Source organism: Mya arenaria, chromosome 2 (genome assembly GCF_026914265.1).
Source record: "Mya arenaria isolate MELC-2E11 chromosome 2, ASM2691426v1".
In the NCBI taxonomy this organism is placed as follows: Eukaryota; Metazoa; Mollusca; class Bivalvia; order Myida; family Myidae; genus Mya; species Mya arenaria.
Window position 1 is genome coordinate 71,021,140 of NC_069123.1, and position 26,845 is coordinate 71,047,984.

Here is a 26,845-nt window from a genome sequence, read left to right on the forward strand (position 1 = left end):
AGTTTCGCGCTCGTTGTTTCTAATTCCATAAGCACGAGTAGTGCCCTAGTGGATGCAGTAACGAGTTTCAAACTGTTTGTTTCTAATTCCACAAGTACGAGTAGAGTCCTAGTGGATGCAGATACGCGTTTCGCGCTCGTTGTTACTAATTCCACAATCACGAGTAGTGCCCTAGTGGATGCAGTAACGAGTTTCGCGCTCGTTGTTTCTAATTCCATAAGCACGAGTAGTGCCCTAGTGGATGCAGTAACGAGTTTCGCGCTCGTTGTTTCTAATTCCACAATCACGTGTAGAGTCCTAGTGGATGCAGTAACGAGTTTCGCGCTCGTTGTTTCTAATTCCACAATCACGAGTAGAGTCCTAGTGGATGCAGAAACGAGTTTCACGCTCGTTGTTTCTAATTCCACAATCACGAGTAGAGTCCTAGTGGATGCAGTAACGAGTTTCGCGCTCGTTGTCTCTAATTCCACAATCACGAGTAGTGCCCTAGTGGATGCAGTAACGAGTTTCGCGCTCGTTGTTTCTAATTCCACAATCACGAGTAGAGTCCTAGTGGATGCAGTAACGAGTTTCAAACTGTTTGTTTCTAATTCCACAATCAGGAGCAGTGCCCTAGTGGATGCAGAAACGAGTTTCGCGCTCGTTGTTTCTAATTCCACATTCACGAGTAGAGTCCTAGTGGATGCAGTAACGAGTTTCGCGCTCGTTGTTTCTAATTCCACAATCACGAGTAGAGTCCTAGTGGATGCAGTAACGAGTTTCGCGCTCGTTGTTTCTAATTCCACAATCACGAGTAGAGTCCTAGTGGATGCAAGTAACGAGTTTCGCGCTCGTTTATTCTAATTCCACATTCACGAGAAGTCCCCTAGTGGATGCAGTAACGAGTTTCGCGCTCGTTGTTTCTAATTCCACAAGCACGAGTAGTGCCCTAGTGGATGCAGTAACGAGTTTCAAACTGTTTGTTTCTAATTCCACAAGTACGAGTAGAGTCCTAGTGGATGCAGATACGCGTTTCGCGCTCGTTGTTACTAATTCCACAAGCACGAGTAGTGCTCTAGTGGATGCAGTAACGAGTTTCGCGCTCGTTGTTTCTAATTCCACAAGCACGAGTAGTGCTCTAGTGGATGCAGTAAAGAGTTTCGCGCTCGTTGTCTCTAATTTCACAAACAAGAGTAGTGCCCTAGTGCATGCAGTAACGAGTTTCGCGCTCGTTGTCTCTAATTTCACAAACAAGAGTAGTGCCCTAGTGGATCCAGTAACGAGTTTCGCGCTCGTTGTTTCTAATTTCACAAACACGAGTAGTGCCCTAGTGGATGCAGTAAAGAGTTTCGCGCTCGTTGTCTCTGATTTCACAAACAAGAGTAGTGCCCTAGTGGATGCAGTAACGAGTTTCGCGCTCGTTGTTTCTAATTCCACAATCACGAGTAGAGTCCTAGTGGATGCAGTAACGAGTTTCAAACTGTTTGTTTCTAATTCCACAATCACGAGTAGTGCCCTAGTGGATGCAGAAACGAGTTTCGCGCTCGTTGTTTCTAATTCCACAATCACGAGTAGTGTCCTTGTGCGTGCTGTAACGAGTTTCACGCTCGTTGTCTCTAATTCCACAGACACTTGTAGTGCCCTAGTGCGTGCAGGAGTTTTTACTTCACTTTTAATGTTATATCTTAGTATGCCTGACAATCAGCGACTGCTCAAATGTAGAAGTATCGTAAATATAAGTGTTTGTAAGCATAATGCACCTGTGTTCTTTAATAAATCATTGCCCTTAGTTCTTCAAGATGACAAGTTAAAGTCATAAATTTATGTACAAAAATATTTCCACGCGTTTTTTTACAACTCATTACTGTTCGAAAAAATACTCAAAGAACTTTGCCCAGACAAAAGAAATATAGAAGTAAATGGCACGTTTTGAAGTGAATAAGATTGATCATAGATACGCATGTTCAACACCTATCCTAGACATCATCTCTAACGTTATAATGCAGTATCCTGTTGAGGACAAGAAGTCGTTTAAACGAGATACATAGTCATAAAAAACGAATATTACACATCTATAAAAAAAAATATGAACCAGTGGTTTTTAATCTTTTAAATAGAAGTGAGAGAACAACTGACAAATGATTGAGCGTAATATATTTCTCATATTTCTGCAAGGTCTTGCCTAAAAAGCAATCTTTCTGACAAAAAGGAATTTTATTTCACGTTTCATTTGTAACAAAGAAAGCTTATTTAAAGTCGTCGTCACATGCGATATGTCCCAATTAATGATTGTTTGCGATTTTTTTCTAATCGTTGTTTGCGAAGTGCAAAATATTTTGTTCGAAAGACTGAGTCGTTGAACTGAAATTATAGGTGGTATAAACGAGATAAACTTAGTCATTATAATAAGATGCAAAGTAGTTATAATAAGAAGTGTAGTCGAAATGATAAGATGCAAAGTAGTTATAATAAGATGCGTAGTCGAAATAATAAGATGCAAAGTAGTTATAATAAGAAGCGTAGTCGAAATAATAAGATGCAAAGTAGTTATAATAAGATGCATAGTCGAATTAATAAGATGCAAAGTAGTTATAATAAGAAGCGTAGTCGAAATAATAAGATGCAAAGTAGTTATAATAAGATGCGTAGTCGAAATAATAAGATACAAAGTAGTTATAATAAGAAGCGTAGTCGAAATAATAAGATGCAAAGTAGTTATAATAAGATGCGTAGTCGAAATAATAAGATGCAAAGTAGTTATAATAAGAAGCGTAGTCGAAATAAACAGATGCATTGTCGTAATAATCAGATGAATAGTCGTTATAATGAAATTAGTAGTCGTAATAACGAGATGCAAAGTCGTAATATTGAAATGTAAAGTCGCAAAAATGAGATGCAAAATCCATATAATGAAATGCGTAGTCCATATAATGAGATGCGAAGTCCATATAATGAAATGCGTAGTCCATATAATGAGATGCGTAGTCCATTTTATGAGATGCGAAGTCAATGTAATGAAATGCGTAGTCCATATAATGAGATGCGTAGTCAAGATGCGTAGTCAATATAATGCGATGCGTAGTCGTAATAATGAGATGCGTAGTCCATATAATGAGATGCGTAGTCAATTTAATGAGATGCGAAGTCAATATAATGAAATGCGTAGTCCATATAATGAGATGCGTAGTCCATATAATGAGATGCATAGTCCATATAATGATATTTATAGTCTATATTATGAAATGCGTAGACGTAAAAATGAGATGCATAGTCTTTAGAATGAGATGTGTAATCGTAATAATGAGATGCTGAGTCGTTATTATGAGATGCGTAGTCATAATAATGAGATGCGTAGCTGTAAAAAAATGAGATGCATAGTCTTTAGAATTAGATGCGTAGTCGTTATGAGAATGGCTTCGTTAGGTCCTGACATTCAAATAAGTGTCTTGATATTGACAAATCGGAGGAGTACCTTTCATTGAGCTGACAGTAAAGAGTCTTTTTCGACTTACATTACCTAATGACACAATTCACAACTATAAACGAACGATATTCCGATTTAAATGTGTAATTAAATGCGCATTCCGTGCTCTGCATAACAGTTGTTATTATATTAGAGCTGAGATTTACAGGAACACTCTCGCTCCAGTTTTAACCGGGAAAAGCGTATGAATAAAATATAAAAAAATCAGTCCGAGGATTGAGATATTTCCGGGGAAATTATTACTAGTTAAGCAATACATACAGGTTATATTAAACAATTCATACATTAAATAAAATAAAATTCATGAGCTTATTACTGTAAACGATGTTACATGGAGCCCGTATATGGACAATCAAATGGTTCATATGGTATAGTTGTACCAGAATACTCCTCCTCTTTCTTTAAGTACTTAATGTTTTCAACACTTTCAGGTCATTGCGATGTTGGTGACTATCATGGCGGTATTCGCTATCTGCTGGCTCCCGTACCAAATCGTACTATTATACAGCGAGCTGAGAACAAACAGGGAAACGGTGAGTACCTACATGAACGTTATGACGTTCATAATGTTCAAGACAAAAATACATTCAGAAGATTTCAATTAAATGTAATCAAGCCGTCAGGATTTTAACACAAAGCAGTAGCAACTACTTAATGTTTCATTGAGCGAAAAGAAGATAATTACGAAGTCCATGTTTTATGTTGAAAATTTCTACATCGGCTTTTTGTATAACTTCTTATAATGGATTATTCTGCCGCGTATTGGAAATCGTTCTTATGACAATGAGTTAAACATAGCGCATTAAAAATAATGATTCGCGAGATCATAATATGGAACTTGAATCATTCAGTGCTCGCTATCACTCAAATGAGATCAGAGAGCAAACCATACTTTGATATGATGAATTTATTTCTACTCATCAAACGATAACGTTGACGTCTGATGAAGCATCACTACCGCACAGCTCGCATGATCATCTTCTGTCCACACGCGTTTACAAAGATGCCAGGATTAGACACATTTCATCCAGGATTAGACACATTTCATCCAGGAACAATATAACTTACCAATACAACCTATATAACGTTTTCAAGAAAGGAAGGGCCACTTGTCCCATGCTGAAGAGTGTTTCTTTATTTTCATGTATTCATTTTTCTCATATCTGAACGGAAGCTAGTAGGCTTGGTTCTTTCCGTGCAATAACAGGCATGGGAATAAATGATATACTGATATGCACACGCTACTTATTGAGCGCTGTCCTTGACAACATCGCACACAACAGTTAGTTCACCAATTGAAAATATATACTCGTAGACTATGTTGTAGAATAACTCGTAGATGGTTCAGTAATTATTTCTATTTTAACTGTTTTTGCTGTATATTTTCAGCTGGGAGAATGGTACTTTACCATGCAGTTCTTAGCGGGCTGCTTCGCGTATTCCAATAGTGCTCTAAATCCTCTGATCTATGCTGGATTCAACAAGAACTTTAAACAAGGTACCTTTTATTGCCGTATGTGAAGCATGTCATGTGCATTTAAGTTTAGCATTGATGTGATCAACAAGGTCGCCTTATTTGACCTGAAGTTTTTTTTTCCTGTGTTTGTTTTTCTAGTTTTGCTTTTACATTGATTTCTACTTTTTATTAGTCCTTATCATTCGTGATTGAAAATTGGTAGCATAGGACGTGTCGGCCAATATTTCTTACTTTCTGTGTCAGAAAAGCTGGTATATAGTAACTTAAAAATAAATTGTTTTGGGGAAAAATAACATCATGTTTCTGCAAACAGTTTCACTGACCCACATCGGCCGTACGGTCTGTTATCATTGAGAACCACATCGGCCGTACGGTCTGTTATCATTGAGAACCACATCGGCCGTACGGTCTGTTATCATTGAGAACCACATCGGCCGTACGGTCTGTTATCATTGAGAACCACATCGGCCGTACGGTCTGTTATCATTGAGAACCACATCGGCCGTACGGTCTGTTATCATTGAGACAATATTGGTCGTCACGTCCAAAAATATACCTTATTTTCACAGTATCTTTATTTTGCAAATGATTTCATAATAGCTCTCGATATTATTGGTTTTCATTTACACATATAATTTCGTGACTACCAACAGAAATTAGCATAACGTTTGTTTAGCCGTAGCGTATATTTTGTTTACAGCTATAGTCAATACGAAGGCAGATTTCAACCAGTGGGGAAAACAGAGCATGAACACAATAGCATCGCCACTGCGTCGTATGACCTTGCCTTTCTTGGGACTCTCGCCAAACAGCAATGAATCACGCCTAACGACATCCAGCGCGCGCAGTTCGCCAAGTAGGAGCGTGCTCATACTGAAAGGCGGCTCAACGGCGCGCGGACGCACTCGCCGTGGACTGTCAGTCGATTTTTCTCCTCAGATGGCATTTTTCTATAACAACCCAAGAAGACAATCAACGGTATCTCCTACAGCGACTAGAGAGTCTGGGAATGCCAACTTGCAATACAGACAAACAATACGCTCCTGGCAGCCAAAATATGTTGAAAGTGACCATTGTGAAAATGAACTTTCACCGTCGCCACTGTTCCGATGTAAAACACAGAGGAGATATAAAGACGTCATTATTGAAGATGAAACACAGCTCCAGCCCTTGAGACGAAATTCAATTAACACACTTCCTCTTAGGAACACCAGCATGTAAACGCCTTGAAATGTCTTAATTGATTTTTGTAAGTGTCTTTTTGCTGCTTTTATCTTTATAGCATATATCTTCCTCTTTTTAACACTGTCGTTTTAATGTTAGAGACACATAACACATGTTGTGAACAGTTCCAATTAATGCTTGCAGACATATTTATCCAGATTCAGTTTCTATTAGAATAATTACTGCATGAATGTTGATGGTTTTCGTTTTCCAACATGTTCCATACTAGTTTAGCTATTTTATTAATGTGATGACCGTTTTCATGTATGGTAAAACATTTACATGAACCTTTCGTCCTATAAGCATTGTCAGAAACAACTCTCTAGCAGAGTGTTATATGAACTTCTTCCTAAACGCCTAATTATAAAAATGTAGAAATGAGGGCTTGAAAAATATTAAATAAGGTAAACTGCCTCAAACCTTAGTGATTTATGCACCAGTCAATTGTAACCACGGCCCACCAGGTCCGGGGGTATACCGGGGATAGCCGGGGAACTGGGCCGTGTTTTTACCTTTCAGGTGGCCACGCAGTGCCGGGTGAATGCGGTGGATTTGTCTTCGCGCAAAATATAGCGGGGATTGGGCCTAACCTAAGGTCCCTTGGGTGCGGGGGCATTTGGCGGGGATTTTACCATCAGTTCATCCCCGCAGGGCAGGGATTTTAGCCGAGGTTGGCTGGACCGAAAGTCAAAGTTCCCGCTATTCCCCGGACCTGGGGGGGGGGGGCGTGGTTACAATTGACTGGTGCATTAAACGGGCCAAATTAGAGTGGTGATGTATTATTACACGCTCAACATTGTCAATAGTGCCAAAAAACACCAGTTCATTCAAACCTAATAATCGTCAAATTCGATCTCATGATCTTGCACCTGCTTTAATAATATTGAAGCCGAATTGAAGAGTTCATTTTTATGTGAGTGTGTGTGGGGGGGGGGGGATGTCATATATTAAACTGGTGTATTTCATGCACACATTCAACAAATAATCAATATTTAATTAATTCTTGCAACAAAATAGTGGTTTGTAACCGTTTCGAAAGTTATGACTAAATACTTTTTTATTTAATTTAATTTGATTTCAAACATATTTCAGTTCAATATTTCTCCCGAACCACTATCAAAGAGCATAACACATATATTTAAGCTGCACTCTCACAGATTGAACATTTTGACGACTTATTTTTATTTTATTTTTTCTTTGAACGAGCCAATTTATGCATAAATGCATGGAAACCAGTGACATAAAGCCGCTGACAAAAAAGTGCAGATTTTCATATTTAAGTTCATAAAACATTATTTTTCGAACGGAAATATTAATATCTGCGATCTGATCTATTGTCAGCAGTCTTGTATCAATGGTGTGCAGATACTTACGCAAAAGTTGCTCATACTAAGATAAAAAATATATATAAAAAGTTGTAAAAAATAGAGAGTGCAGCTTGAATTCATTATAGTGAAAGTGAAAGTCTATTTTTTTGGAATTGTTGTAAGAAAAGCATTTCCCTTAAAAGTAATTCTAAAATTAAGGAGTGAAAGATTTTTCATTATTTTTTCCGTCTCACGCAGGTTTTTACAAGATCCGCTCTAAGGCACTACGCCATTCTCCAATCACACAACGCCATTCTCCATTCTAGTTCCATTGTGTTTGCCAGTATCATCACACTACGCCATTCTCCATTCTAGTTCCATTGTGCTTGCCAGTATCATAACACGACGCCATTATCCATTCTAGTCCCATTGTGTTTTCCAGTATCATCATACGACGCCATTATCCATTCTAGTTCCATTGTGTTTGCCAGTATCATCGCACTACGCCATTCTCCATTCTAGTCCCATTGTGTTTGCCAGTATCATCACACCACGCCATTCTCCATTCTAGTTCCATTGTGTTTGCCAGTATCATCGCACTACGCCATTCTCCATTCTAGTTCCATTGTGTTTTCCAGTATCATCACACGACGCCATTCTCCATTCTAGTCCCATTGTGTTTTCCAGTATCATCACACTACGCCATTATCCATTCTAGTCCCATTGTGTTTGCCAGTATCATCGCACTACGCCATTCTCCATTCTAGTTCCATTGTGTTTGCCAGTATCATCACACTACGCCATTATCCATTCTAGTTCCATTGTGTTTTACCAGTATCATCACACTACGCCATTATCCATTTTAGTTCCATTGTGTTTTCCAGTATCATCACACTACGCCATTATCCATTCTAGTTCCATTGTGTTTTACCAGTATCATCACACTACGCCATTATCCATTTTAGTTCCATTGTGTTTTCCAGTATCATCACACGACGTCATTATCCATTCTAGTTCCATTGTGTTTTCCAGTATCATCACACTACGCCATTATCCATTCTAGTTCCATTGTGTTTTACCAGTATCATCACACTACGCCATTCTCCATTCTAGTTCCATTGTGTTTTACCAGTATCATCACACTACGCCATTATCCGTTTTAGTTCCATTGTGTTTTCCAGTATCATCACACGACGTCATTCTCCATTCTAGTTCCATTGTGTTTTCCAGTATCATCACACGACGCCATTATCCATTCTAGTTCCATTGTGTTTGCCAGTATCATCACACGACGCCATTCTCCATTCTAGTTCCATTGTATTTGCCAGTATCAGCACACGACGCCATTATCCATTCTAGTTCCATTGTGTTTGCCAGTATCATCACACTACGCCATTATCCATTCTAGTTCCATTGTGTTTGCCAGTATCATCACACTACGCCATTATCCATTCTAGTTCCATTGTATTTGCCAGTATCATCACACTACGCCATTATCCATTCTAGTTCCATTGTGTTTTCCAGTATCATCACACTACGCCATTCTCCATTCTAGTTCTAATGTGTTTGCCAGTATCATCACTCTACGCCTAGGTCTATTGTATTTGCCAGTATCATGACACTACGCCATTATCCATTTCAGGTCTGCATGGTATTTGGACCACGATGAGTTGCCGGAGGTTGCCGCCGGCGTTTGACCCAAAGACGTACGGCACCTATCATTCCTCAACATTTGCCACTGCTCTATGACGCCTTATTGGTTACGTGTCGTGCTATAATAACCGCACGTGCACGTACTCCACGAGCGACCTTCACCTCACCGACGAGCGGAAACTCGAGGATAACGAGAACATTTTGCTGACTCGTGCTACTCGAGTGCAGATGTGTAGCCGCGGTTCTGCGCCACAGCAGAGAAATGACGAGACTGTACTCTAGATTATATGTGATGTTGTAATGTGATAACTTTTAAGGCATCCTGGCAATCAGAATGAGTGACACCAGCCCATAGTGTATGCATTGGATATTGCCGAGTGGTCTAGATTGTCTGCAATGAATATGCATTTACCTCATTAGGACTTGAATAATTATTCCACCATTTTTCACACCATTAATTTGAAAGAGTTAATGAACGGAATGAAAAATACGGGGACAGATGACGACGAACGTTCATCACTCGATATATCTTCGACGTGATCACTATGAATGTATGAATGTTCTTTTCGTTGTGAAAATCATTACCGAGAAAAAGACAGTATTGTTTGCACAGCATGTACATACACCCTTAATTTGTTCAGTGTATATATAATGTGTTGTTACAATATATGGTGAAGTTAAAATAACGTGGATGTATGAACAAGTAAAAACAATAAAATCGACAAAGAAGGCTTGACTTCCTTGCTCTTCGTAAGCTTACAATATTTTCCCGGACTAAATGCGGACAATCTATATATACACTTGTGTTAAATACACCCAGACATTTCCTTATTTTGCTGCTATCGCCCTGAAAGGCCACCGCATGTACGACCATCCTTACAAGTAGCTTCTTCCTCACTGAGTTATCATGGAAAAGCATGTAATCCAAACATTAGTTATTTAATGCTACTTAGAAATAACTCCTTCGTTTACTATCTTAGCCGTTGGTGCGATTACCGGAAATAGGGGACGGGAAAATAACATATGAGTTCCGTGCTAAAACCGCTGGTCGATGTGTCTAAAATTTATGTTTATCGTGGCTAAAAGAAGTACGCATGATAACTCGAAGAGTGGTGTATTCATTTAATGATCAGTAATCGTTCCAGTTGACAAATTGCATCAATTGCTAAATTATGAGAACTATTGAAACATATTGTCACCGTGCAGTCATCTCAAGAACTTTAATGTATACATAAATGTATGGCATCAGTTCACCTGCTGAAATTGGCGTCATGCTGCAGACGACACCGTGCCACACGTATCAACGACCGTATCGAAAAAATAAAAATTGCGCAATTTCAGTTGCAGCTAATTCACCTAACAAAAACAGCGACATTTTGTCTGAAGACGGTCATCAAATTATTGACAAGATAAGCACAGTTCTTCATTTAATTGCAAAACAAGTCTATCCAAACACAGATAAGCGAACACTATCTTATGAAACAATAAAATTACAGATGCATATCCTCTTGACCTAATACTTTACCTTTTCCAAGAAAAACTCGTAGGGCTTGATGGCTTGATCAATACCGTCTGCATTTGTAATTATTATGCCGTCAAAAAGGATATCTCGTATTAAGCTGCGTTATATGGATAGACACGTCCAATCATCTTTATTTCTCAGAAACATACATGCATTGGTAAAAGTAACATTTCAACCATACGGTGCAGAAATCCATTATGTATGTTTGTTGTTTTTTAGGTTGAGTAGTATATAGAGGATTATTGTTTGTGTCAGTGAAAGATCGTAATGTATTTCACCGAGTGAGCACCAAAATTTATATTGCATGAGCGGCGTAGCCTCTGGTTTTCACGAGGTGAAATATATTGCTATTGTGCACGGCAATAAACACATTTTCTTATATGCTAAAAACTGAAATTAAAAGTCATTTAATTATACTTTTTTAGAAAAACGCGCACATTTGAGGAATGATGTTGTTGCAATTTGAACCGAGAGCATATGTATAATATATATAATCACTGTTTACCAAGAAATCACTTGAATGCGCAAACTAGCCGAAAAAAATACATCTAGTGCACTAATAATTAAAGTTTTGTACCATCAGCTGCGGTCGTATTGCTGTTTTTCTCTAGATTAAAATATCTTTCCGAACACCAGATCATCTATTGTTTTGATTTATGCATATAAGTTGTATTGTATGTGTGCTACATCTGAAGGACCACTTGAAGAATAATGTTTCCTGTTCTTTCTTTTATAGCTACATGTATTTAAGTGTAGTTAAACTCTTCTACGTATTCTACTCGGTCTAGTTAGCTGTGGCAGGATAAGCATGACACGTTCAATCTCCGTTTATTTTGTTCACGTACGTAGATGTAAACGGTCGTGTGTTTGTTATTTGACGATAGTACAGTCTTCTGCATGTACCTCTTTGAAGAGTATCTACGCACTTGGTAATAATATTATGCCCCACATTTTTGTTACATAAATTAAATAGAAATTTATGTAAAAATGATAATTGTAAATTACAAATATTTATTTTATTTCGGTAATATGTATATTTTGTTTAATAACTCAGAGTTATTTATTTAGATATAGTTTAAGAATAACTATTATGACTAAAAACTCCTTTTCGAACTTTGCATGTCTATAAATCATGTAAACATATTAATGCCTGCAGCCTGTATAATATTTTTGGCAGTTAATAAATATCTTTTTAGATTCTTAACTTGTTTTTAAGTTTAATAATTTGGCCACCTTGGGCTAAATGGTTTCCTTTAATTACATTAATTAATGTCAACCTATCATATATTTTTCTTCAAAACAGTAGCACAATCCCTCAGGCTACTCAGCTTCAATTTTAGAATTTTTGTACTGACAAGTTAATGATTTAATGATGCTTTTCAAATCTGAGATCTGTATCATATTGTTGAAAACTTAGTATTTAAGATGAAGCCTGTGTCTAATATTTTGTGAATTTATTGTTAAAATATTTAGAAGTTATATTCATATAATAAGAAGTTTGAATTATGTGGAAATTATGTTATTCAATTTGTCTTAAAATATGAACTCTCTTAGAAATGTACATATCTTATTTCTATTTGCAAGTATTTATAAAGTTCATTTTGTTTAAGTTATTAATTAAACAAACAATTATTAAATTAAACTAATTGTAATATGAAATGTTGTCAACCAGTTAACCTTTCACATGCATTTTTAAAAGCGAGTTGTATGCTAATTTCCCCAAATTAGTAATTGTAACATCTTTTGTACTTTGTGTGTATTGATTTATATATATATATATATATATATGTTTGCTTTCAAAATAAAAAGACTTGATTATTAAACAGGCTTCATCTTCATTTTTCAGTCAGTGAAGCGCCCATTTTCGGGAACAATCTCCTCAACGACCCGACAACTCCCGCAACCTCCTATTTGGCGCTCTCGACAGCCGCACTAAGCTCGTGTCTTAAACGGCATTAAAATAAGAACAGAACAGAACAGAAATCTTTTTTTTTACTTAAGCATAAACAGCTCATCGTCACATTGCACACAACATACAATACAAATATATAATATGCACACACAATCAATATATGCATACTCAATTACATTATAATGTTTTTTTAAATGTTTTTTAAGTATATATAGTTGTTGTTTTTTAAATTATTCAAAAAAGAAACGTCAACCATGTTACCCACATATAAGTGTATACGATAGTTGCTATGAAAGTGAGAATGTTCAATAGACTATTTAACACAGAAACTATGTAAAGTGTGAAAAGCGATTAAATAAATCAATAATATAGAATCAATATTAAAGTTATAAATAAGCACAATACATACAGATCACAGATAAATCATTTGTGAAAAGACAACGTGTATTTGCGGCAAGATGCTGTGTGTACACCGATATCCAAGCATGTTTTCCATGCTGTGTGTGCACCGATATCCAAGCATGTTTTCCATGCTGTGTGTACACCGATATCCAAGCATGTTTTCCATGCTGTGTGTACACCGATATCCAAGCATGTTTTCCATGCTGTGTGTACACCGATATCCAAGCATGTTTTCCATGCTGTGTGTGCACCGATATCCAAGCATGTTTTCTATGCGGTATGTGCACCGATATCCAAGCATGTTTTCCATGCTGTGTGCGTACCGATATCCAAGCATGTTTTCCATGCGGTATGTGCACCGATATCCAAGCATGTTTTCCATGCTGTGAGTGCACCGATATCTAAGCATGTTTTCCATGCTGTGTGTGCACCGATATCCAAGCATGTTTTCCATGCTGTGTGTGCACCGATATCCAAGCATGTTTTCTATGCTGTGTGTGTACCGATAACCAAGCATGTTTTCATGATTTGTGTTCCGATATCCAAGCATGTTTTCATGCTGTGTGTGTACCGATATCCAGGCATGTTTTCCATGCTGTGTGTGTACCGATATCCAAGCATGTTTTCATGTTTTGTGTGTACCGATATCCAGGCATGTTTTCATGCTGTGTGTGTACCGATATCCAGGCATGTATTCCATGCTGTGTGTGTACCGATATCCAAGCATGTTTTCATGATGTGTGTTCCGATATCTTATAAGCTTAGAAAAAACAGTTAAAGTGGTTAGAATAGAAGCAACACTAAATGCAAATCAGTAGCCGCCCGGCTAAGGGAGCACTGGAGGTATCAGAGAGACAGTAGGATTCTGACTATTGATGTACTCACATGTAATACACTAGTAGAATAAATGCAGTAAAAGTATCTTATTACATACCAACAGCTAAACACAACGAATATATTAATGATGGCAGCAAGAAAATAAATGGACACTAAATTGTTCAGACTAATTCAGCCGTGAAAAAGGACTAAAGAAACATCCAATTTGAACATCACATTCGAGAAGGAATAAGAATATAGAGTGACTAGATATAAAGGTAAAATGATGGTCGTTTAAACCATAGTTTTTATATCTTTAGATTTGATTTACGGGAGCGTCGTACCTAAATATTGCAAAACCCAAATAAAAATAAAGTTAACTTTCGTTATTTTATTCTATTTTTTGCCGCCGTACGTTCCTCGAACGTTAAGAAGATATTAAAATTATTGTTATATAACCCATATCTCAGAACCGACTGGTGTACCAATTGTCATTCATTATTGGTATTTTTACTATGAAACGACGTAAACCAGTCGAAAATACGCCGGAAACAAGAACAGATATTCGTAACCATAACAATGTCCTATTATTATACAGCGTTTTGGCTCAGCCTCCATGCTTTGGCTCCAGCTCCCTGGCTTTGGCTTCAGCTCAACCCAGAGAAGAAGTATAAATAGAGGATATTTGTTTATTTCAGTGTAAGATCGTATTTTATTTCACGAGTGTCATAGAAAAACATATTTTCACGAGTGGCGAAGCCACGAGTGAAAATGTAGTTTTTTTATGATCACGAGTGAAATTAAATACGATCTTACACTGAAATAAACAAATTTTCTGTTTCTTTTATGCTTATTTTCGGAGTTTTATTTGTTTTTTATTTATTTCTGAATTACCCCCTTTTTTGAAAAGGGTGGGCTTTACGCCGCTACCCGTTGGGCGCCCCTCATGCATAATTATAGCTGTCAACTTTTCTACTTTCGGTTTGCTGAGAAATAGTTCTCTGCTATTCATTCTTATTGCTTAATATTCGCTCGTTTTTTATTGCAAAGCTTTATGAATAGTAAACATGAAGTATTATTAGTGCACTAATGTTCCAAAAAATAATGAAAACACTTTTTATTTTAACCAAATTACTACGCCGCTATTTATAGAATGAAAATTTGGAAGGTCAAATGTGTTAGCAAAACAAATGTGGATACTCATTGGATTTTAACCATTCTTCTTAGTTTAAGACTGCATATACGCGTGTTTTTAAAGTAAGTTAATATTCAGTCATCTTACTGTCAGAGACCAGTCTGTTTCGCTTTAAAATGTTTGTTTTCCGGAAGAGTAAATGCCACGCTAGTTTGTTGACACATTTTGAGATGTGGGTGGGGTAAAAAATATCGGATCTATCTGTAAATTGTTGTGTGAATTCTCCAGGAAGCTCATTTTACGTACTACAACGGTTAACAGTTCAAAATACATTTGAACGATGCTTTAAAATTTTATTTATGTTCGAACAGTTGTTTTTGTCTGTAATTTGTTTGGAATGAAAGCAAATGTTCGAACATTCAGCTTCAAAGATCAGTAAAATGTTTGATAAACGGGATAACCGGTAATAAACGGTAAGTTGTTAATTTCCAATTATATATTTATTTAAATTTATAAAATATTTCTTTATTTTTTTAAACATTTTTTGACATAATTTACTGAAGTCCAGTGTTCTGTTTTGACCAAGGCAAGTACATGTAACAACAAAGGATTTTAAAAGTAGTTCTGAAAATTGATATTTTCACTCCTTATTTTGCAGTGAAAATATCAAATTGATATTTTCACTGTTGTTATTTCACTGTTAAAACCCCATATTTCATCGTAAAGCATGAAAGAAACATGCTTATTCCGGTAATCAGGCGGTCATTTTTATTCCCGACAAAATAAAAGCACTCGATAATACTGGGTTTATCTTAAATGATTTATTTTTTTTTGAAAAATGTTCTACTTTCGTTTGTAAACATTGATTTGTTTGATGGGAGAATCGGTTTTATAACTCCATAAACAATATGTTTACAAAATAACCGAAATACGTGTGAAGATTAAACATATTTATATGGCACTGCATTTCCCGATTTCTCAAATAAGCCCTCATAATTGTGATATTAGATAAAATAACGAGTCATACTTACGTTTTACGATGATATCCGTTCTTTTGCTCTAGCTCGGAAGTGCCATTGGCTCTTTTTTATACACAGCTCCTAAAAGAGCTGGAGCCACTGTTTCGCATCCGTGTAGCTGAAGTAGGAAGGATTTTGTTCAGGATTAATTCTTAAATCAGTATTTAGATCATTTATTTTGAAACATATTGTACTTGTCAAGTTTATTTTAATGGTCCCGAATTTTCTTAGTTTACTGATTGCGATCGTTTTTACGTCCGTAAGCCCGGGCAAACTTTTGAAGGGAGAAGGTATGTCCATCAGGGCTAGGATTTATTTGGTTATATGTTCAATATGAAAACCACATTAAATGGTCAAGGTGCTAGGTTTTAAAGAAGGAAAAAAAGTGAAAAAAAAAACCGAATTAACACCCTTTGAACTTTTTTAGTACACTGATATGTTTCGTACATCTGCTACTTTTTCTACCTTTCCAATTGTATACCCAGTCAGGGAGCCTACATCCTAACACTTATACCAATGTATTCTTAATATGTTCATTAACAGTAGTATATAAAGAAGAACCTTGAAATTGATATTCTTCAGAAACAATATGTTGCATTTGATTAGGTATATCCTTAATAATTAATTAAAATAAGCCGTTGAACACTGTGTTCCGGGCAATATTTTCATTCTATTAAAGGATCTTAAGTTATGCATTTGAAACTATATGGGAATCTCGCACCCTAAGTACAGCCTTTAATCTGAATGGCACAAGTCAGGCGTGATATGTCTTCATGATATAAGAAGATTAAAAAAACATAAAACAAACGAGGAAAAATAAATTCTATTTTTATTTTTTTTCTCCTTCAGAACCTTTTATCCCTTTTGTTTTTATTTCCTCTTCCTTACCATTTTTTGGAAAAATCTCCCGTTAATATAAATATTATAAGTATTTTACATGGCCGAGAGTGTAAGATAGGTTCATCTCAACCCGAGCATAGGGTGTTTTGCGGAAACGAGGTTTACCGTGTAACCAACAGTGATCAATATGATACGTTTTGAAACATGTGAACTTAAGGGGCAGGTGAATATGACGTTTCCAGAACATTAAAACTTGAGAGACAAATACTTGACAGTGCAATGAGCATGTCATTGCACAGTTTCAGTTGCAGTTATTTCAGCTAGCAATATTAATAATCACAAAACTGCGACACGTTATCTGATCGAACTGTTTACGCGTCTTGCTTTATATTAGACACGGTAAAACCTGAACTTCACTTTATTTTCAAAACAAGACCATTATATCACAGATAAAAGTATTTTATATGAAGTAATATGTTTACAGATGCATAACTATGTTCTTAACCGAATACTTCTCCCTATTTTAAGGAAAAACTATAAAGTGACATGATTGGTAGATCTCTACTGTTTGCAATTGTAATTAGTATGCCTTCAAAACAGATGCCTCGAATTTGGTTATGTTATATTAACAGAAACGTCGAATGACATGCATTGGTTAGAGTCTGTCCTGAACGCCACCATTCACAGATTCATAACGCACCACTATTGTCGTGTTCTGTTCTTCGGCTCAAAAATATTCAATATTCTAAACCACTTGCAGTTGCTGCACACGATGGTCTACAAATACAACATTTTGTTGAAAACACAAAATATCAATTATCCTTCCTTAAATTTAACAGAAAAGACTTCGTCTGTAAATATGAAAAATACATGTATTTAGAAAGCATAGACCTACAAGCAAGTTAATAAGCTTGGACCTCTGCGCGACTTGGGAATAAAAGTTAGCATTTCTATTTCGTAATGCGAATATCCCTTGACGTTAAGCGTAAGAACTTTCGAGAAACTGGGGCGATGTTTTCAAAATAATATAATGCATTTACTGGCCGTGTTCTGGTGGAAATACAATGAACAGCTTATTGAAAGTAAGAACATTTTATTTTGATTCTTCTTGGAAGTAATGCAATGGTGATCAGATTTAATGTGCGATCTTTATATGAAGATAAATATAAAACAACAAGAAGACAGTTGTAGCACACTCGTATGTAGTTTTAGGAAGTTTTTATCAATAGAAGAATTTATTGAGTTGTACTGATGGAAGACGCAAATGTTCTTATTAAGTCATGTAATTAAACAAAAATATGCCTATAATGAAATAGAAATATCAATTTATATTTCACATTCCTTTTTTTAATAACCGTACTTAGGATTTCCTAAACATTCTAGCGTAATGTACAATGTAAACAATTTGCGTATTGCTACTGACAATTCTCCCACCTCAGATAAGTAGATCCAATAATTTAACCATGCTAGAAATTCTTATCGTGCCCACGGGCGAAGATAAAATGCCCGTATGGAACTCCTTTTTAATGGTCACCACATTGTAATTACCTCCTTTGTTGAAGACTGTCGTCTGTAGCATCACGGAAATCTTGTCTTGTGGCAATATTTAGAACACTAATTAATTATTTCTCGCTTCAAATGTCACCATAAAACAGTTTGCACTCACCTTTCAAGAAATAATGCTCCACTCTCCTTAGAACTATTTAAAGACCGATTTGACTATTAACATAATCTAAATCACAGCGCGCATATCCATGACAACCACGAATTATCGCACATCCATACACAATTATTTTCACTAAGCACAAAAGAGTTCCAGCAAAAAATACATTTTTACTTAATTTTGTGTAACTGAGGTGGGAGAAAAAGCATCTACCATAGCCGCTCGTGTAAGATAGGTTCATCCCGACCCTCGCGCAGGGTGTTTTGATGAAACTCGGTAAACCTCGTTTCCGCAAAACACCCTACGATCGGGTCGAAATGAACCTATCTTACACTCTCGGCCATGGAAGATACTTATATTCTCCTCAGGGTGTAAATGCTCCAGAAGAAAAAGTCAGAACAAAAATACAGGCATATCAATTATTTTGAAAACAAGCAGGGCCCTATAATTGCTGCATCATTCTCGTGTGACATTTCTTAAAATGTTTTGATCAGTCATCGGCAAAATCATTCAATTTAGCAAACACATTTTATCCATGTTTTTACTTAAAGATAGCAGCAAAATATTAAACAATATTTAACCATTTAAAACGATTATTATATAATGGTCTATTTTTATAAAGAATATTTTACCATTTAAAACGATTATTTTATACAATGTAATGGTCTATTTTGGATGAAGACCCTTATTTAGAAGTAAACTGTCAATTCTCAAATGGCGGATCGTTTCCTGTTAGAGGACTTGGGAATTCGAAGTATCTCTTTTCATTTATATAAACTATATAATTTACCCTTTATCGCCTAAACATCCTAATTTTTAATCAAATTGGAAAATCAACAACAAAAACCTGATCTTCACCTTTAAAATATTGATATTGCTGTCATCTACTAGCCATGGCTAATGGCATAAAAATTTGAAAACTCTACACCATGTATTAAAAAGGTATTAATCCGAAGAAGCACCCGAAATAACTCTAGTAAATGGCTTTGACCTTTGATCTTTTCACTCTTTATACACACAAAAGGGGTTTTATCGGAAACGAGAAGGTGATTCAAGCGACGACGCAAGATGCGGCATTGCTTATGTGGTTTCAAGGCGTCACGAGAGACATGAAGAACACGTGGCATACACGGTACGGTCATTGTTTGCGCCAAGTGTATAGTCATGTAATCACGTTTATGAAATCTGGACATGACACATTGATAGGAAACATGGGACTATTTCCAAGTTCATCATTTGATAATAGGAATACTATCACATTAGGAGTATTGACAGATGACGAATGCGTAGCTGTTGTAACACATCTTTGTGTTCTTGAACCTACGATAAACTCAAAGGTTGCATTATTTATATTAGAGTTGAGGTTCATAAAATGTGAAAACTTGATAACAATCACCTTGTCCGCAAAATTTACCTGAGCATTTCTTTTTCAGGTTTTTTAAAACGTGCCCACAATGATTATTTGTTGTGTCCTCCATGACTATATTGTTGCCGTTTTCTTTACTGATTGCTGGCAATACTGAGGTATGGGTAACTGCCCTGAACCCAATGTGAACACAGTGACTGTAGAGACCTGGGTTTTAAAACTTATACAACCAAGTTTAACATAAACTTTTCTAAAACAGTCCGATATATTATATAAAAAAGAGTCACATCGACTGATGTGGATGTGTGTTAGACTCCCTGTGACCACTATAAGTGAGCACAAAACACCTGTTGCCACAACAAGTGTACCTTTAGAGTGAAACGAGCCTTTGTTATAGGAATTAAACCACCGCTTTTACCATGATTATTGTTTTACGACTTAACTATGCCTGAAAATAAATAATCCTTTATTCAATAATATAATTATGGTCTTTGGTTTTGGTAAGAAAATCAACAATTTTCAGTAATTGTAAAACGTAATGGTTTACATACGATTATAATTTGTGATCGCCCATAATACCATGACAACGACCCTTGACACATTGAGCTCAAAATCAATACGGTCATCTACTGACCATGACCAATGAGCATTATACGTTTGAATAAAGAATACGAAATTGTTAAAACGTTGACTAGAAACGAGAGTGAGACGTCAACGACGACAAAAGTTGACAAGGATAAGGCCGGACAATTAAGAGTTGAGGACATACGTAAAAGTGTGCAGGATGTTTCGTTAAATTGATCTTAGAAAGAAATAATGCCAATACAAGACGAAACTGACCCAACTTTAGGCAGATCGTTCCTGGTTTACGTGTTTTCAAAGAAATTTAGCGTCAACTAAAGAATGTTAAATGCAGTCCAGGTTAACCACAACGATTGTTTGACACAATACAGGTACCAAACTGTGAATTTTTTTTTTATTTCCCTTGCCTATGAGTTTGCGTCGCCATGGTTACTAATACAGACGAACTCCGGCGTTTGATTTGGGTTCTAATATTCTGACATTGTCTCTATAAATATCTAAAGAAAAATATTAATTATTGCTAACATAACGTTTTTGGAAATATAGTTCACATATAAAGGAGCTATACAATTTAAATTTAATAAAATTGGGCCTATATATCTTAAGTGTGTGTTGCGACCAGTACTGAGTAGTCCCTATATAATGGTCAGAAAACAACACATCGTTTAAGTGATTTATCAAGTCAGAACATCAAGGACAGATTAAGCGAACTAGGCGATCTTGAATCGAAGGGAGCTGGGCTGGGGAAGATACTCTGACCACGTGGTTGCTATCCGTAGCGACCATGTTTATTTCGTTGTCGTTGACGCTTGGGCTGGTTGCCACGACAACCACCTCTATATTATTATGTTTTAGTGAACTTATAGCAGTATCGATTTTTAGTTGGTCGGTTCCGGCATGCCAGTTGCTTGATGTGATTATAACGAAAAGATCTTTCAAGTTGTTATTTTTGCGAAATTGTGAGAAGCGCAGTAGATCATTGAACCCCATGAAGAAATCCCCCTCGCCACCTTCCTGAGTATGGTAATGTCTCCTTACAAATTTTAGAAGGGCTTCAATGGTGCTGTAATCAAAACAAAAAATACATTCTATATAAACACAAGTGCAAATTGTTTATCGAATAAGCATGTTTTACTTGTTAAAAGCGTCTTTAATACAAATGGGCATGTGTAACGCCCAAAAACACAACCGAAAAAGAGAAACCAGCTTCAAACCTTAACGACAACACACTTATTTACCAACTGTTTAACAAAAGAAATTTCAAATAAGTTATCCTGATATCAAAAAAGAATCTAGAATAAGCATTGTCCAAGTCGAAATGTTAACAAAATAAAAATACTGATCCTGGTACTTTTTATGTCAACATAATTGAATCCACATGAAATACTGAACATGTTTCGATCACTATTTAAATCCATCAACAAAAAGCCCCAAGAACCTTCTCGCAAATGCTAAAATGATCTTGTTTATTCTAAAACTTCTATATATGGAATAAAAAATAAAAATCTAGGGTTAGTATTCAATGTACAACTTAACCTTATGGTCATGCATCATTGACTTCATTCACTCTATTGATCACTTATTAATAACAAGTTATCCGATTAGCTACATCGGCCTTAGCTTCAATTATGACCAATATTAAATACCAGTCCTTGCCATTCTACATCCTGATTCTCGAACTGTCATAGGAGTAAAACATAGTTTCCTTTAATGAATCTACGTCATCTAACAAAGGAACTTGATTATTAGCGATTGAGTATTGAAATCAAATTTAAACATCAAATATTTTTCCATATATTGGTCGAAAAATAAAACCACCCATTATTTACATTCAAATGCGTATTAAAGGGACTCGCTCATGTTTTGGCACCAAAAATAATTTGCCCCGGTATTGCATATGAAAGCACTTACATAATAATAAGTTTACTCTTTGATTACGAAATTGAAGACAAAAATACAATTAAAGTATAAAAAGATAATCTGGTTTTAGTAGGTTTAGTCAAGAAATAATTTTAGAAAACCGTACTTAAACCACTCGGCCACAGGGTCTCATGCATATATAAAAATAACATTTGTTGAAGGATTCCAGTGTCAGTATAAATTTGTTTTAACACTCCTTACGATTTGGCACATCATGTCTCGTATAAAAAAATCCGTAAAAATACATTTTACTAACCATACCATGTACGAGTCCCTTTAAAACCTGAATGACTAACCGGCCTTTTCCTTGTCCCTCTGTTTTAGAATAACACTTTTTTCAAGCCAGATGTTCCCGTGTTAAATTTCGTATAGTGACTCCTTTGTTTCCGTTTTTTGTTCCATTTGTTTTATTAAATCAAAATCTATTTTGTTTGAATTATTTACATTTTAAATGCATATTTATTATACATTTGTACAGTGACTTTTGTTGGGCACTTGACATAATGCCATTTAGCTTGCAAAATATCGTGAAGATGTTGACAATATTACATACACATATGTAAACATATGGCTTATGAAAATGGCCGAGTTACATACTCATCAACTTATCTAAAATGTAAATATCGCAAAAAGTGTATACGATGGCATTGAAAGTTCCTTCAGTATATATGTATATACTAACTCTAACCCATATTCATATCTATATCAAGTCAAGTGCCCAACAAACAAATACACACAATAAACTGAATATAAATACAAGACAATATACTCACGTTGAACTCACAGGAGATACTCCATTGGCACCGCGTTTGAACTCTCCAAACATGGCGATATGGGCTGAAATCGCTGTATGATTGATGAGCAGCTCCAAGAAGCGCTTCACATCATCTACTGTCACCATGTTTCGAGATATATCGACCATGAACCGTACATTTTTCCTACAACCTTCAATACGTGTAAAATGTTTATATTGATTGTGTTTATTTTATTAACTTATTCAACTCAGTATTATAGTATAATGATAATCAATGTTGATGCAAAGCAAGGCTTTGACAGTTGACAATGTAAAATAGAAAAAAATGTCTCGATTTCGCCCTTATAACCTCCATTAGCCTGGTCCTTGAAGTTAGCAGTCTGGTGACATAGCAGCGTGAAGTTAGCAGTCTGGTGACATAGCAGCGTGAAGTTAGCAGTCTGGTGACATAGCAGCGTGAAGTAAGCAGTCTGGTGACATAGCAGCGTGAAGTTAGCAGTCTGGTGACATAGCATCGTGAAGTTAGCAGTCTGGTGACATAGCAGCGTGGATTTAGCAGTCTGGTGACATAGCAGCGTGGAGTAAGCAGTCTGGTGACATAGCAGCGTGAAGTAAGCAGTCTGGTATCATAGCATCGTGAAGTAAGCAGTCTGGTGACATAGCAGCGTGAAGTAAGCAGTCTGGTGACATAGCAGCGTGAAGTAAGCAGTCTGGTGACATAGCAGCGTGAAGTTAGCAGTCTGGTGTCAAAGCAGCGTGAAGTAAGCAGCTGGTGACATAGCAGCGTGAAGTTAGCAGTCTGGTGACTTAGCAGCGTGAAGTAAGCAGTCTGGTGACATAGCAGCGTGAAGTTAGCAGTCTGGTGACATAGCAGCGTGAAGTAAGCAGTCTGGTGACTTAGCAGCGTGAAGTAAGCAGTCTGGTGACTTAGCAGCGTGAAGTAAGCAGTCTGGTATCATAGCAGCGTGGAGTAAGCAGTCTGGTGACTTAGCAGCGTGAAGTTAGCAGTCTGGTGTCAAAGCAGCGTGGAGTAAGCAGTCTGGTGTCAAAGCAGCGTGGAGTAAGCAGCTGGTGACATAGCAGCGTGAAGTTAGCAGTCTGGTGACTTAGCAGCGTGAAGTAAGCAGTCTGGTATCATAGCAGCGTGGAGTAAGCAGTCTGGTGACAAAGCAGCGTGAAGTAAGCAGTCTGGTGTCATAGCAGCGTGGAGTAAGCAGTCTGGTGACAAAGCAGCGTGAAGTAAGCAGCTGGTGACATAGCAGCGTGAAGTTAGCAGTCTGGTGACTTAGCAGCGTGAAGTTAGCAGTCTGGTGACATAGCAGCGTGGAGTAAGCAGTCTGGTGACAAAGCAGCGTGAAGTAAGCAGTCTGGTGTCATAGCAGCGTGGAGTAAGCAGTCTGGTGACAAAGCAGCGTGAAGTAAGCAGTCTGGTGTCATAGCAGCGTGAAGTAAGCAGTCTGGTGACAAAGCAGCGTGAAGTAAGCAGTCTGGTGTCATAGCAGCGTGGAGTAAGCAGTCTGGTGACAAAGCAGCGTGAAGTAAGCAGTCTGGTGTCATAGCAGCGTGGAGTAAGCAGTCTGGTGACAAAGCAGCGTGAAGTAAGCAGTCTGGTATCATAGCATCGTGGAGTAAGCAGTCTGGTGACATAGCAGCGTGAAGTAAGCAGTCTGGTGACATAGCAGCGTGAAGTAAGCAGTCTGGTGACATAGCAGCGTGAAGTAAGCAGTCTGGTGACATAGCAGCGTGAAGTAAGCAGTCTGGTGACATAGCAGCGTGAAGTAAGCAGTCTGGTGACAAAGCAGCGTGAAGTAAGCAGTCTGGTGACATAGCAGCGTGAAGTAAGCAGTCTGGTGACATAGCAGCGTGAAGTAAGCAGTCTGGTATCATAGCATCGTGGAGTAAGCAGTCTGGTGACAAAGCAGCGTGAAGTAAGCAGTCTGGTGTCATAGCAGCGTGGAGTAAGCAGTCTGGTGACAAAGCAGCGTGAAGTAAGCAGTCTGGTATCATAGCAGCGTGGAGTAAGCAGTCTGGTGTCAAAGCAGCGTGAAGTAAGCAGTCTGGTGACATAGCAGCGTGGAGTAAGCAGTCTGGTGTCATAGCAGCGTGGAGTAAGCAGTCTGGTGACAAAGCAGCGTGAAGTAAGCAGTCTGGTGTCATAGCAGCGTGAAGTAAGCAGTCTGGTGACAAAGCAGCGTGAAGTAAGCAGTCTGGTATCATAGCAGCGTGGAGTAAGCAGTCTGGTGTCAAAGCAGCGTGAAGTAAGCAGTCTGGTGACATAGCATCGTGGAGTAAGCAGTCTGGTGTCATAGCAGCGTGGAGTAAGCAGTCTGGTGTCATAGCAGCGTGGAGTAAGCAGTCTGGTGACAAAGCAGCGTGAAGTAAGCAGTCTGGTATCATAGCAGCGTGAAGTAAGCAGTCTGGTGACATAGCAGCGTGAAGTAAGCAGTCTGGTGACATAGCAGCGTGGAGTAAGCAGTCTGGTGACAAAGCAGCGTGAAGTAAGCAGTCTGGTATCATAGCATCGTGGAGTAAGCAGTCTGGTGTCATAGCAGCGTGAAGTAAGCAGTCTGGTGACAAAGCAGCGTGAAGTAAGCAGTCTGGTGACATAGCAGCGTGAAGTTAGCAGTCTGGTGACAAAGCAGCGTGAAGTAAGCAGTCTGGTGTCATAGCAGCGTGGAGTAAGCAGTCTGGTGACAAAGCAGCGTGAAGTAAGCAGTCTGGTATCATAGCAGCGTGGAGTAAGCAGTCTGGTGACATAGCAGCGTGAAGTAAGCAGTCTGGTGACATAGCAGCGTGAAGTAAGCAGTCTGGTGACATAGCAGCGTGAAGTTAGCAGTCTGGTGACTTAGCAGCGTGAAGTTAGCAGTCTGGTGACAAAGCAGCGTGAAGTAAGCAGCTGGTGACATAGCAGCGTGAAGTTAGCAGTCTGGTGACTTAGCAGCGTGAAGTTAGCAGTCTGGTGACATAGCAGCGTGAAGTTAGCAGTCTGGTGACATAGCAGCGTGAAGTTAACAGTCTGGTGACATAGCAGCGTGAAGGAACCAGTCTGGTGACATAACAGCGTGAAGTTAGCAGTCTGGTGACATAGCATCGTGAAGTAACCAGTCTGGTGACATAGCATCGTGAAGTTAGCAGTCTGGTGACATAGCATCGTGAATTAAGCAGCCTCATATATTGGCAGTCTGACAACGCGTGTCTGGCAGCGTGAATATAGCAGCGTAGCCGCCAAGCAGCGTAAACTTAGCAGCCTGACAGAGTTGAAACCTGACATCGTAAAGTTGGCAGTTTGACAGGATGACAGTCTAACAGCTTGCTAGAGTGGCATCAAAAAGTTGCAGTCTGACAGACAGTCTGCAGCGTGAAATAGCAGCCTATCAGCGTGGCAACCTAGCACTCCAGCGTAGGGCAGTTTGAAACGAGCTAAAAGATGTCATCAGGATTGAACCATTGACCATTAGTATATGTTAGTTAAAATTACATGTCTTTTGCCGAGTTTTAAGCAATAATAATATTTGAGATATTTCATTCAATGCAGTTTTTGCGGTTTTAGGCATTTAGTTATATTTATTGCCATCGCCGACGAAAGCAGACATCGCGCGATCTTTTTAGTAATGATATGCGGAAAAAAAACGTAACAAATGTCCGGGCATCCTTAAAACACTTCAATTCGACATTGAAGTCATATTTAGTTTAAACGTCGCCATTCACCGAAGCGAAGCGTAGTATGAGCGTTTTCTATTTTTTATAAAAGTAAATCAAAATACGTTTGTGTGTATGTATAAATTTTAGT

At 37.6% G+C, this 26,845-nt stretch overlaps 1 protein-coding gene across 3 annotated transcripts in view; it reads left to right on the plus strand.

The window, feature by feature from the left end:
* LOC128218734 (neuromedin-K receptor-like) overlaps positions 1 to 12,711 on the plus strand; it is a 32,292-nt gene extending 19,581 nt beyond the window's left edge. The window contains exons 3-6 of one of the 3 annotated variants that reach the window (XM_052926423.1): positions 3,895 to 3,996; positions 4,853 to 4,961; positions 5,641 to 6,189; positions 9,114 to 9,854. In XM_052926423.1, coding sequence (XP_052782383.1) covers positions 3,895 to 3,996; positions 4,853 to 4,961; positions 5,641 to 6,161 — 732 coding nt within the window. In that variant the 3' untranslated portion in view covers positions 6,162 to 6,189; positions 9,114 to 9,854. Of the gene's footprint in view, positions 1 to 3,894; positions 3,997 to 4,852; positions 4,962 to 5,640; positions 6,190 to 9,113; positions 9,855 to 12,492 lie in introns of those variants that run through there. The other 2 variants (XM_052926430.1, XM_052926437.1) reach the window with 2 other exon arrangements.
* Positions 12,712 to 26,845: the final 14,134 nt, after the last annotated feature.